The 13,241-nt window shown below is 38.9% G+C and overlaps 1 protein-coding gene across 1 annotated transcript in view; it reads left to right on the top strand.

Annotated features, from left to right (window-relative positions):
* Positions 1 to 12,412, top strand: part of RHBDL2 (rhomboid like 2) — a 29,841-nt gene extending 17,429 nt beyond the window's left edge. Inside the window, exons 4-8 of the mRNA XM_063444508.1 lie at positions 6,995 to 7,107; positions 7,512 to 7,612; positions 9,512 to 9,572; positions 10,345 to 10,406; positions 11,842 to 12,412. Coding sequence (XP_063300578.1) covers positions 6,995 to 7,107; positions 7,512 to 7,612; positions 9,512 to 9,572; positions 10,345 to 10,406; positions 11,842 to 12,021 — 517 coding nt within the window. The 3' untranslated portion in view covers positions 12,022 to 12,412. The remainder of the gene's footprint in view (positions 1 to 6,994; positions 7,108 to 7,511; positions 7,613 to 9,511; positions 9,573 to 10,344; positions 10,407 to 11,841) is intronic.
* The last annotated feature ends 829 nt before the right edge of the window (positions 12,413 to 13,241 follow it).

Here is a 13,241-nt window from a genome sequence, read left to right as displayed (position 1 = left end):
TTACCGGGGTTTTTCCCCAAAAAGCCAGTCCGTCGAGCGGGAGCTTATACAGCACACGTCCGCTCAGCTCCGAGTTCAAGCTCCGCCCCTCATTCTAACAGTATTTTGATATTAATAAATATATATTTATATAAAAATACACTTAGAATGAAATTATAAATATATCATGTATAAATAAATAAAGATAATCCGAAATATACATATGTTTATGTACATAATTACATAAATAATTTCATAAATATACACGTGGACCTCAAATATATAAATATGTCTATATATTTAAATTCTACGTGCATATAATGTAATAATGTAATATTTTTACATAATTAAAGGACAACTACAGGCACCCAGACAACTTCAGCTTAATGAAGTGGTCTGGGTGCCTGGTCCAGCTAGGTTTAACCCTTTTTTCTATAAACATAGCAGTTTCAGAGAAACTGCTATGTTTATAAATGGGTTAATCCAGCCGCTAGTGGCTGTCTCATTGACAGCCGCTAGAGGGCTTCCACGCTTCTCACTGTGAAAATCACAGTGAGAAGACGCCAGCGTCCATAGGAAAGCATTGTAAATGCTTTCCTATGAGACTGGCTGAAAGCGTGCGCGGCTCTTGCCGCGCATGCGCATTCAGCCGAGGAGGATAGGAGGCAAAGAGGAGGAGGAGAGCTCCCCGCCCGGCACTGGAGAAAGAGGTAAGTTTAACCCCTTCCTCTCCATCCAGCCCGGCGGGAGTGGGACCCTGAGGGTGGGGGCACTATAGTGGTCCTTTAAGTAATTTTATTGATTGCAATTTGAGGAACATGCCTGACAACCCAAGCCGAAAGTCCAGAGAATTTAATTTGCTAGCACCCTGTAACCCTGTAACTTTCTATGACACCCTAAAACCTGTACATGTGGGGTACTGTTTTACAATGGAGGCTTTGCTGAACACAAATATTAGTCTTTCAAAACAGTAAAACATATCACAGAGATGATATTGTCAGTGAAAGTGAAGTTTTTTGCATTTTTCACACACAAACGGCACTTTCACTGATGACATTATTGCTGTGATACGCTTTACTGTTCTGAGAGCGTATGGTAGCCCAGGAATGAGAATTACCCCCATGATGGCATACCATTTGCAAAAGAAGACAACCCAAGGTATTGCAAATGGGGTATGTTCAGCCTTTTTTAGTAGCCACTTAGTCACAAACACTGGCCAAAGTTAGCGTTTTTTGCATTTTTAACACACAAACAAATATAAATGCTAACTTTGGCCAGTGTTTGTGACTAGGTGGCTACTAAAAAAGAATGGACATACCCCATTTTGAATACCCTGGGTGGTCTGCTTTAAAAAAACATGTACATGTGAGATGTGATTCAGGGATTTATGACCGATAACAGTGTTACAATGTCACTATTGATAATTTTAAAAGGGGTTAAAAGAACACTATAGAGTTCTGATTACAGGTATTTATTCCTAACAATACAAAATACAATACAAGTTGCGTCAAGTGGATTCAATAAGTCGAAAAAAATGCTTGAGATAGTCTTGGTTGGTAACTGTCTGGACTTGAGATGCATGTATGTGTGTGTGTGTGTGTGTGTGTATGTATATGTATGTATGTATAGAAACAGAAAATAACCATTAATTGTGCTAGGTGTAAGACACAAAACTGAGATAATTGGGCTAGCAATCACATTTAATAGGGATATAGACCAGCTCTTGGTAAAACCGCAATACAGTCCCCACTGCTGAATATGTAGTTCAATGGATCAGTCTCACAGCATACATATTAATATATACAATCAAATTTAAAAGCAAACAATAGTACTTAAAAAAAAAAAAATAGATGGTAATATAATCAAATTTGATAGAACAATGCACACTGCTCAAGTATTTGCACTTGGGTGGTATCATGGGATATCCTGTTGAGTAAGCTGTCGAAAGGATAATCCTCACCAGGGATAAGGTGCAGTAGGTTTTTTAAAGATAATAGGTGTGCCAGGAACAATAAAAAGGTAAAACTGCTTTTAAAAGCATAAAACGTGTAATTAATTTTTAAACACACTGGGAAAGGTGAATAGCAAATATAATGCTAAAAAAAGTAAAGAAACACAACGCATTTTGCCAAAAAGGCTTCTTCAATTATATATTTTCCTAACACTATAGCATTTTCCTCAATGTTTAGATTTTTGGGCTGCTGTTGCAAGGCGGATGGTCGCACTAACTGAGCTCTGTGATTAAGAGACTATTTTACTTTTCTTTTCTTTTCTTTTGCTCTAGAACATTGTTTGGACTGTTGTTGTTGCACATATGGGTCTGTTGGAGCAATATAGGTTGTAAGATCAAAAAATCTGAAAAGCAACGGTGAGCATAAACATCAGACCGCTTCTGGAGCAAGCTCATGGCATGACTGGGCCCAAGATAACCTCCTATCTAGAGGACAACTCTGAATTATCTGATGACCTGTCCCTTGGGACTAAAGAAGACAACATAACTGCCATAATTACTTCAGTACCGGCACCTCTTGGTTCGGATGATACACCAGTGACAATAGCAGTTGTAAAGGAACTTTTAGTGGACCTCCAGAAAAATATTTTCATTGATGTGGCAACACTTTGACTTGATTTGCAAGGCTTAACGGGCCGACTTGGAAACTACCTTCCTTGACTGTACACACCAACTTGACTCACCTTAACAATGCTACAGGGGCTACAGCAACAACATGAAACTAATGAAAGGCACTTTGCAGCACTGGAGGATATATGGCGAAGGAATAACTTAAATATACGGGGCATATCGGGGGATATTACGGCTTCAGAACTGCATCTATTACAATGCATCCTAGGACTCTTTTTGACTCCCTCAATTGCCCAGGGCTCCAGCTGCAGTGCCACGGGACTTGGTGTTCTTTTCCTGTGTGGCAGAGATAAAGCCAGAGTTTTGGCGGCCATCAAGAAGCAAACTCCCTATACCTTTTTGAATCAATGTGAGGTATCTTTTATGCAGACTTCTCTGGAGGTACACTAGTGTGGTGACAGTCACTTCTACCATTCACATCCCTGTTCAGAAAACCCAGCATCCAATATCAATGGCAAATGTGTTGCACACTTCTGGTCCATAACGGTGGCACCAAGCATGCAGTTCAAGATGTCCAAGGAGAAATAGGCCTATTAGCAACACTGGGACTTCCTCAGGACTCCCTTAACTATAACTGGAACCGAGCAGTCAATTGTGTACCCCAACAATCGGATCTGGTGAATGTAGCCATGTTTACCTCAAGACAGTCCACACGGGACTCTCATGCTGCAGTTAAAGCTAACACAATGCCCTAGCTTAATGTGGCATTAACAAGTTTGATTAATGTTTTTTTGTTGTATTCTTATTCTTTAATTAGTGTGCTGTTCCAAACCATCCCTTGCCCTCAGATTGATTGGTTTAAATACCAAATGTATAGCCCCCCAGCACCCACCTTGAAGTATTACTAATAGGTAACCATATAGAGTATCACTATAATAAGGCATAACATGTAGGTGCTCCTCAGTCGATGCTTTATCATCTAGTGATGAATCTAATGTTCTTTTTAGGTCAATGAGATATGCTGTGTTTATGGTATTGAATTTATTCAGAGTTGATGCATATATAAATTGTACCATTTAAAGTTGATGCATATTAGAACTAAAACCTAATTTCTTTCTTTTTTTTTTTTTTTAATTCTTTATTTTTGTTGTGCATAAGATATTAACAATCGGTTGTGAGGTACCCCAACGGCATTCCTCCAACTCATAGTAGACAGTTTAACAGAGAGGTGCATGCAATATCTAGCACAAATTTTATGTTTAAAGGTAGTTGAGTAGAAACACGGTAGAAAGTAAGCTTCGTTAACATTAAATTTTGTGTCGCATCCTATAGTATCATTAATAACGGCGTTAATCTAGGTTATGAAAATACATATCTGGCTTACAGTTTCACAACGGCACGGACAAACGGTTATACTCGTGGTTTAACATTAGTTAGGTATTGGAGGGTGTTGCGCATTTTTCTATATACATTAATATCGCTTTGTCACATATTAGTTCCTGCGCCGTATATCAGTAGTGAGATGCAAGGTTAGTGAAGGCAGAAAATATAAAAGCATATAAAAACAAAAGTGGCCTAAAATGGTATGCATTAACCAGGGACCGCGACCATAGGTTAGTGCGGCATGACCTAGGCTTATAATTCTAACTCAGCTTAGGTGGGCGGTTATACGTTTGGGGTTGTGTTAGTTAGGCCTTAGATGATATTCAAGGTCGCACAAGACTGATATTTTACGAGCTTATCTGAACAGTTGGTTCGAATGAGTAAGATTATATAGAGTAACATAGACTGGAATAACATAGTGATGTTGGTTGCTTAAGGCTGTTAGGCCATTCCCGTTAATGTGGGTATGGTGTGGTAACTTGTTGCGTGGGATGGCAGTATTCTGTGACATTACAGTGCTAGGGGCAAAATATCGCTTAGGTATGGTGTACTGTGAGATTGTAGGCCATGAGACATTGTGTAATAAACGACATTGCTGAAACTTGCTAATGTATAATAATAATAACTTGTGTAATAAACGACATGCTGAAACTCATTATTTAAGGTAAAACCGCTGGGAACAAATGTAGTCACAAAAGTCCTGAGGAGCACAGATTAGTGCTCGGCAGTCCAGTGGTGCACCTGGCCACCTTGTAGATAGGAGCAACAAGTATCCCTGCGAAATGACAGTTAGGTATGGGACACATGTAGCTAGTCCGCCTTAGGCCCTCAGCCTACGCCAGTCCTTGAGGCCCGTCGCACGGCAGTAAGAAGCCTCTCGGCATTATGCTGTGGCCAAACGGTCTCGATGGGGTGTCGCGGGGGGCATTGGAGCCGAACAGATTTGGTGGTGTGAGGCTGTGCCGATCCCCGAATCTTGGTGTGTACTGGAGTTGCTGTTACCCTGCCGTAGACATGGTGGGTGCCAAGCTTGGGGTGTGTGTCGGATTTCCAAACCAGCAGCGAGGGTGCGTGGTGTCTAGGTGTCGGGTCTCCTCTCTTGCCCCGGATCTTTGTGAGAGCTGGTGCCCTCCTGCCACGAGCCTGGGGTCCATTCTGGTCCAGGGTCGTCCCTTTCGGGATGGTGCGGTGAGTCTTGGTCGTCAAATTGTGTCGTCGTTTTGCCGCTCTCCGCCTGTGTGGCCAGCACCTTTGGGTGTAGTGCCCGGTTGCTCTCTGCCCGGGAAGGCATACAGTCTTGGATTCATAAGCGTGGGTCTTAGTAGTGCCCTGAGGAGGAGTGGGGTCTTGCTGTTGGGGGAGTTGTCGCTGGATCTTAGGGCGGCCTGCCTGGTTGTCACGCTCTAGTGTGGGCGGAGGCGGGTATGTGCCCCTAGATTGTGTGGCCTCGCGGCCTGCCATGCCGGCGTTTGATGTCTGCGTGGCGGCCTGAAAGGCCAGATATGGGTGCCCATAGTGGCGTCGGCGGGTGGTTGGCCTAACCCACGAAGCCACAAGTCGTGCTGCTCGCTGGTAGGTCACCCCCCTATCCAGCAGTATCGTGCAGAAATTCAGGCAGAGCTGATCTAGGGCTCTCAGGGGGTGGGGTGGGTTATGGCTGACCTTTTTCCCCTTTCTTTGTCCTCGCTGGGCGGCCATTTTGGCTGGGCCTCAATCGCCTCTTGGGGTTGCTAGTCGTGTGTGTCACTTTTTTAGGGTGCTTGGTTCAGTCGCTTGATTGAGTTTGCCGGGATGTCCCTCACCGGCCAGGGGGGGGAGATCGGGGTCCTGGGGATTGCAGCGTTATCCGCTGAGCCGCGGGCGGGGAGGTCGGCCGCCTCTCCCGCGCCTGCACCCTTTGGTAGGCCGCAACCCTACCTCTGCGTCAGGTCGCCTCTCCGAGTCCGGCGATCCGGCTGTCTGTGCCTCGAGGTCTCACCGCTACACTGCCGTTTCTAAAACCTAATTTCATAGAATGCCCAGTACAATGCAAATTTAGATACCTTGTATGCTTGCGCAATATTGTATTGTATTATTGTTTATATGTATTGGTACATCCTGTCTATGATCTGAACTAAAAATAAAAATATATCATATTACTTACTTGTCTGTGAAAATGACATTGCTGCTGTTGATCTCAGCACTCTGCTCGATGAGCAGCATTTCATTGAATAATGGAGTCTGCAGGGCTAAAAGCACAGGACCACTGCACCCAGTAAAGGATGGTCCACAGGGGTAGGTGGGGTGGCGCCACCCAGTTTTTGTTGACAAAAAATAAATAAAAAAATGAACTCTATTGTCATTGTAAGGACTGCTGATAAGTGTAAGCTAGAAAAATGTCTGCCATGATTATACCAGCAGTTTCTTTTATCCCTTTTATTGATGACTGGAGATGCAGCTGGTTTCGAACAGGACATGGCATTTCATTTGGTTATACAGAGCCCAACATGTCAGTGGGGGGGAGCACCTCTCCATTTTTAAAAAAATTTCAAACTTCATTAGCTGCCTTTTACTGCACCCACAGTGCCTCTAGTGGTCATTTAAAAGCAACCCGTCACTTCTATTAAAATTACAAAATTGAATAAAACATTGAAAATCAATAATAAATTGTTATTTTTTTTTAATGTGATTCTAGTTTTATTCATAACCTTTATTCTTTTATCTTTGTCTTTTTACTTTATCTTTCACAGTATCAAGAAATTAGCGCGTTATCTCACAATCTCATAAACCAGTCCACACACCGATACAAGTACCTGCTGAATTTAATGATAGTCCATGGCCCTTCTTTAATCCAGTCAGTACTGATCAAAATATAGTATATGCAGTGTACTATTGTGTGTGTGTCCTCAGAAAACTGGAGGTCCAATAAAAAACAGATTGTGTATTCAGTGTTTATTGTAACACAGTGATACTAGTTCTATAATAATTTTGATTATTGATGTTACATTATAACATGCTCATGTTCTATAAGCAGGCATATTGATACAATGTTCTCTTATTTACCATCTACAGAGTTCAACACATTATTGGGAACCTTTTTCTCCAACTTCTTATTGGAATCCCCTTAGAACTGGTTCATAAAGGACATCGTGTAGGTCTAGTATACCTGGCAGGAGTCATTGGAGGTCAGTACTCTTCCTGTGGCCTGTATTCTTGCTCATTATTATGTGTCTGTTAAAATGTGTTGCTTCACAAAATCCAGAGAACTCCTAGGTCTCCACAGTATTCTATATTTTGAAAAGTAGTTTTACTACATGACTGCCCTAATCTCAGGTAAAATTATATAAAAAAAAAAAACTCATCAGCACTTTATGAAGGAGAAACAATCCCACAGATTAAATTTTTGTGTAGGAGGAATTGTTGAATATATGATTCATATTCATTTTTCCCCCCAAATGGAAAGAAATACTTTGTGCTATAAAATATTTAAAGGTTCCTATTTGAATCACTAATTAGTTATACATAGGGGCATATTAGATAAAAAAAGATGCATGAGTAACGTTTTTCCTAATTTTTGGCTTATCACTAGGATCCCTGGCCAGTTCCATTTTTGACCCTCGTAAAAATCTGGTTGGTGCTTCTGGTGGTGTCTATGCTTTAATAGGTGGTTATTTTATGAACGTGATAGTGGTGAGTATATTTTTCTGCTACTCATAATGGAGACACAGAGATTATTTTTTGTTTCAAGTCCTCAACAGAAAGCTTAAACAATATATTTAAAGTAAACTCAGAAAATATTGAACTATTTAACTTATATTTTCATACTGACGCATCCATCAACAACAGCCATCAGGCTCTCCCCTAGTCTTGCATCTTTTAAGAAGTGCCTTAAAACCCATCTCTTTAGGAAAGCTTATGGCCTCCAAGACTAACCCCTACCTCACATACCTGTCTCTTGCCCTCTCCTAAAGGGCAGCCCACCTTATCTGACTGCAAATTCCTGTCCTGATGTGTTTTACACCCCACCTCCTATAGAATGTAAGCTCGATTGAGCAGGATCCTCTTCAACCTATTGTTCCCGTAAGTTTATTTGTAATTGTCCTATTTATAGTTAAATCCCCTCTCATAATATTGTAAAGCGCTACGGAATCTGTTGGCGCTATATAAATGGCAATAATAATAATAATAACATACTGTTTTCAACCATTCTCTACAGCTAATTCAAAGCTACCTTTAAAACTATGAAAATAATTGCTGAAAATGTCATATGTTTTAAAAACAATTCCTGGCTCTTCTCCAGTGTGTGCATATGATTTAAAATACTTCTGTACTAGGGTATAATTAATGCCTGCCCTGAAACATTGATCGATAATTGGTACCTTTACATCAGGAGGCATGGCGGTCAGATCTACCTAAGCTTACACTTGAGTCTTTGTTCCTGTTTGGAATAGGTTTTTCTGTTATATAGAGACTTTTATAAGTGTCTTGCATTGTCATAGATGTACTGATTGTTTTAGTCTACTGTGAAAAGACATAGCAATGATATTTTGTTCTGAAAGAAAAGCCAGGTGTAGTGTTTTACTGCATTTTGCAGCTTTGTCAACAAAACAACAAAAACAATGCTAGTTTGTCACGTTAAGATTGCTAGGGGTTTAAATTTATTTTGTAATCATTTAATAGATTCACTAGGACACATCACCAATCAAACTTTCTCCAGTAGTAAACAGTAGGTGTACCTACCCCTTAATTACACTTGGATACCATGTATCCTTAAAATAAACGGATTAAGGAGCTGGGTTATTGGGAAATTATGGGATCTCATATTTGTACTTTGCCCAGGGCATCACAAAGTCTCAAGCTGCCCCTGATAGTTGTGCCCAGTCTATAGAAGAGCTATGCTGTATAAAGTAGCTTTAATAATATTTTTTTAATATATATATATATAGATAGCAGCTTTACTCGACAAGTGGATCATAAAAAAAATAAAAAATTGTTGAAATAAAATGTAATGTCGCTTAATTTTAACTACTTTGGGCACAGAGCTTCATCAGATATTTCTGAACTAATTACTTTATCTTGTATAGTGGAAAGCTGGTAGTTAATCTGCAAATTTAAAACCATAGCTGCTGGAGGGCTAACACTATCCATAAAATCAAACCGGACAGCCGTAGGCTCTCAGGAACCATTGTATTGGTTGGGTGACAGTGCAAGGAAGTGACCTGCATCCACCAACAAAACCAAACAGCCATCCTTTCTCAGAAAAAAAGGTGGATGTCCCTGTGTATATAATTTATTAAACAGAGAGCTATTCTGCAAAGCACCCAAACTAATTAGCTCTTAACATCATATTATCTCAGCAAGGGTTTCTATCAGGAAAAAACACTCTTCAGATGGATGCCTTTACAATGAAACAATGACAAGTCATAAAGGTTCAATTCCAGCTTAACTTAACTATAGCTTACTTACATATAAAATTAGTCATACTCTGACTGACATTTGCACATCCATATATTGAGTTAAAACACATTTACACTTACAAGTAAAACTGTACTGAGTAAAATGTAAACTGTATTTCCATTTTCTTTCTAGAATTTCAGAAGTATGGTGCCGATATTTGGGATATTTCGAATTTTATTGATTGTACTAATAGGTATGTTTTTATTGTATGAATCAAATTCTCCAATGCCTCCTTTTAACATTAGAGTTTATTTTGCACAGTTTTATAATATGTATGCCATACAAAAAAATAAAAATAATAATAATTTGCGCTACATACTTTGTTACTGTTGCCTCTTGAAGTCCTAGTGACATTTTCATATTGTTGTAACAGATAAGAAGTATTGTCTGTCCACGACAGGTGTCCTAACGCTGTAATCTCTGATAATAACTAATACTGTCTGACCATGACACGGGTTCTAGCACTGTAATCTCTGATATGGATAACTAATACTGTCTGACCATGACACGGGTTCTAGCGCTGTAATCTCTGATATGGATAACTAATCCTGTCTGACCATGAAACGGGTTCTAGCGCTGTAATCTCTGATATGGATAACTAATACTGTCTGACCATGACACGGGTTCTAGCGCTGTAATCTCTGATATGGATAACTAATCCTGTCTGACCATGTCACGGGTTCTAGCACTGTAATCTCTGATATGGATAACAATACTGTCTGACCATGACACGGGTTCTAGCGCTGTAATCTCTGATACTGATAACTAATCCTGTCTGACCATGACACGGGTTCTAGCGCTGTAATCTCTGATATAGATAACTAATACTGTCTGACTATGTCACGGGTTCTAGCGCTGTAATCTTTGATACTGATAACTAATACTGTCTGACCATGACATGGGTTCTAATACTGCAAACTTTTCAGTTGCTGACAGTCATGTCTGTTAAATTTTCTTTCGTACAGTTGGAACAGATGTAGGATTTGCCCTTTACAGAAGATACATTGTCCATGATACTGAATTACAGGTCAGTCTGATTTATTTGCTTTTGTAAATGTAAGCTTGAAAGAGTAAACATGTAGGGGTTTATTCACTAAAAAGTGAACTGTACTGAGTTGGTAACGAACCTGCACAATTTATAGTGTTGTTTCCTAAACTCCATACTGGCACATTTGAGACTAAATTATACACTATAGATAAATTTAAGAATTTGCTATATTGGCCTGTTAAATTTTTACTTTGCAACAAACATCTGAGGAACAGAGGTGAAAAGGCCCTTTTCAAAGGCATTCTATAAAGGGACTTTGGTCTAAAACATCCCTTCATTAGCTATGTCTAGTTGATGTTAATCAATTGTAGCTTGCTACTGTAAAGCTATAATTATTATGGTGGATTTGTCAGTGGACAACCGATTCTTTAGTAATGCACATAATGTTGCTAGTACCAAAGGTTGAGAAAAAATAGTGGTAGCAAGCATTGCAAGATTGATTTTTTTGTTTTGATATAAAATTGAGGGTTCTGGTATGAAATCTTCCACCAGATTGTTTGATATCAATAGCACTGGTATTCAGCGCACTGTAATTGCTGTTATGAGTCAATAAAGAGTATGAGACCAACTAAACATGTTGCTTTGTGCCAGAATAATATTAGAATTGAGTTACAGACATCACTCCATTCACATGCTAATGCTCTGACAATGAAGCCAGTGTGTAGGTGTCATACTGCAGGGGGCACCTAATGTGTCATTTTGGCAGGGCAAATCCTAAGAGCGGTGGGCAGAAATATGGCAGCTGTGATGTTGCTGGAGTGGCTGCCGGTATTTAATAGAAATGCAGTTTATAGTTTAACATTTCTTAATATACAATTAACGTATTTTATTAAAATTGCAAACCACAAAAATTAACACAATTTAGTTAAGATGCTAACAGAGTAATGTATATAACTTTATTTGGGTTGATAAGCATGGTGTGTCACATTTCCTTCCTACAAACCAACTATATTTTAATGGCTTCTGCTGAATTTCATTCAGACAAAGCAAAACATTTGCACATTTACTGTACATGGTAAATACAAACAAAACATACTACATGGAAGCAAAGAAACTAAATTAGGAGACAGATCATGACTTAAAATATCATCCTTGTATGTCTTCATTCTATAATTCAAAATTAAATTTAGAAAAGGATTAAGATCTCACATGGTCCTAGGCATGTTTTCAGTCCCCCTCCCCCCTTTCATTCAATTACAGGTCAATCTGGTAAATGGGGCCAGTAAATTCCCAGTTCTGGACCCCTGGTTGACTCTTGAGCCCCTACAAGGCGGTTGCCAAGGCGCGACTTATGGGTATTCCTTCTCTGATGAAATACAAATCTCCTAGTTGATTTGAAAGTCATCTTCGTTAGAAGATTGGAGTACTGCTGCTTTAGCGTGTTTTCTAATGTGACCTATATTTTCATTTCTAGGTCTCTTTCGTTGCTCACTTTGCAGGAGCCATGGCTGGAATGTCTATTGGTTACACCGTATTCACCTGCTTTGACAAAAACTTAATCAAAGACCCCAGATTCTGGATTTGTATTGCGGCTTATGTTGCCTTTCTGATTTTTGCTGCTCTTTTTAATATCTTCTTCTTTTCAGCATATTGAATTGTGAAAGAGTCCAAGAAAAAGGCAGAACTAAATGTATGAACTATGTTGTGTGTACAATCTTTACCTTGGATATATAGTCTTGGAACAATATATTGTATGGAAGATATGCATGACATATAAGCGAAGGTTTCATCCATTAAGTCTCACTTTCGTGGTCTCTTTCTACTGTTATGCCATAGTTACCAAGTTAACTTGCAGCCAAGGTTAGTCTGAGTTTGACAGTTTCTACAAACACAATATAAAGCAGGGAAGACTCATGCGCACTATCATCTCAAGAAAAACATATTGGTGGCGTAAATCATAATTGTGATATATATTATAAGGAAACTATAAAAAAATTTTTTTACAAAATGTGAACTTGTCTGAAGTTGGCATCTTACCAGCCTCTGGGAGAAACCTTAACTACATGTGTCAGTATTATGACTAACAGCCTCTAATCCAGTTCCTTCCTAAATGATTAAAAAAAAAACAAAAAAAAAAAACAACCCCAAACAGATGGGAAATACCACTCTAAAAGATCAGCCAAATGTACAAAGCGTAGTTCCAGACTGTTCCTTATACAGTGTTTTGTGGTAACAAAGTTGAACAATTTGTGCCAAATTTGCAGCATTGTACAAAATCATCATCTTTTTTTAAGTTTCCACTGTGGCCTAAATTTTTCCACTCAGGGTGCTATATATCCCCAGCTCCGAACACAACCCTACTTACTATAGTAATACAATCTATGTTACACATGAGTAAACAGATGCTCATTTATGGACTAAAAGGGAACTTATTTAAAAACAAAAAACAAAAAACAAAAAAAAAATTATAATAACCATGCAAAAATGTGTATTTTATTAGTCTGGCATGTTTACTTTCCTATACATTAATCATTTTTCTTCATGTTCCTGAAGAAACAAAAGGGAGTTATCTAAAAAAACATTATTTAAAAAGTGGTGCTGATCTAAAAATGGAGAAATCCCCATTGAAGCCAGCAGAATCTTCCTGTTTATTTTGTAAGGTTCCATGGTTATTACTCCATATTTGTACTTTTTTACAAATTTTCTGTGAGCATCTAATACTTTTATATCTTTTAAATCTCTAGATTTTGCAAAAAAAAAAAAAAACCCAAAAAACAAAAGCAAAAAAACAAAGAAGATTTAAAAAAAAAAAAAAAAAAATGATTTAAATCCATGAAGTTTAGCATTGTCTCTAAAGGTGTATATATCATTGGT

This window comes from Pelobates fuscus, chromosome 1 (assembly GCF_036172605.1).
Source record: "Pelobates fuscus isolate aPelFus1 chromosome 1, aPelFus1.pri, whole genome shotgun sequence".
NCBI lineage: Eukaryota > Metazoa > Chordata > Amphibia > Anura > Pelobatidae > Pelobates > Pelobates fuscus.
Note: the sequence above shows the minus strand (reverse complement) of the source record. Positions and strands in the feature narration are given on the sequence as shown.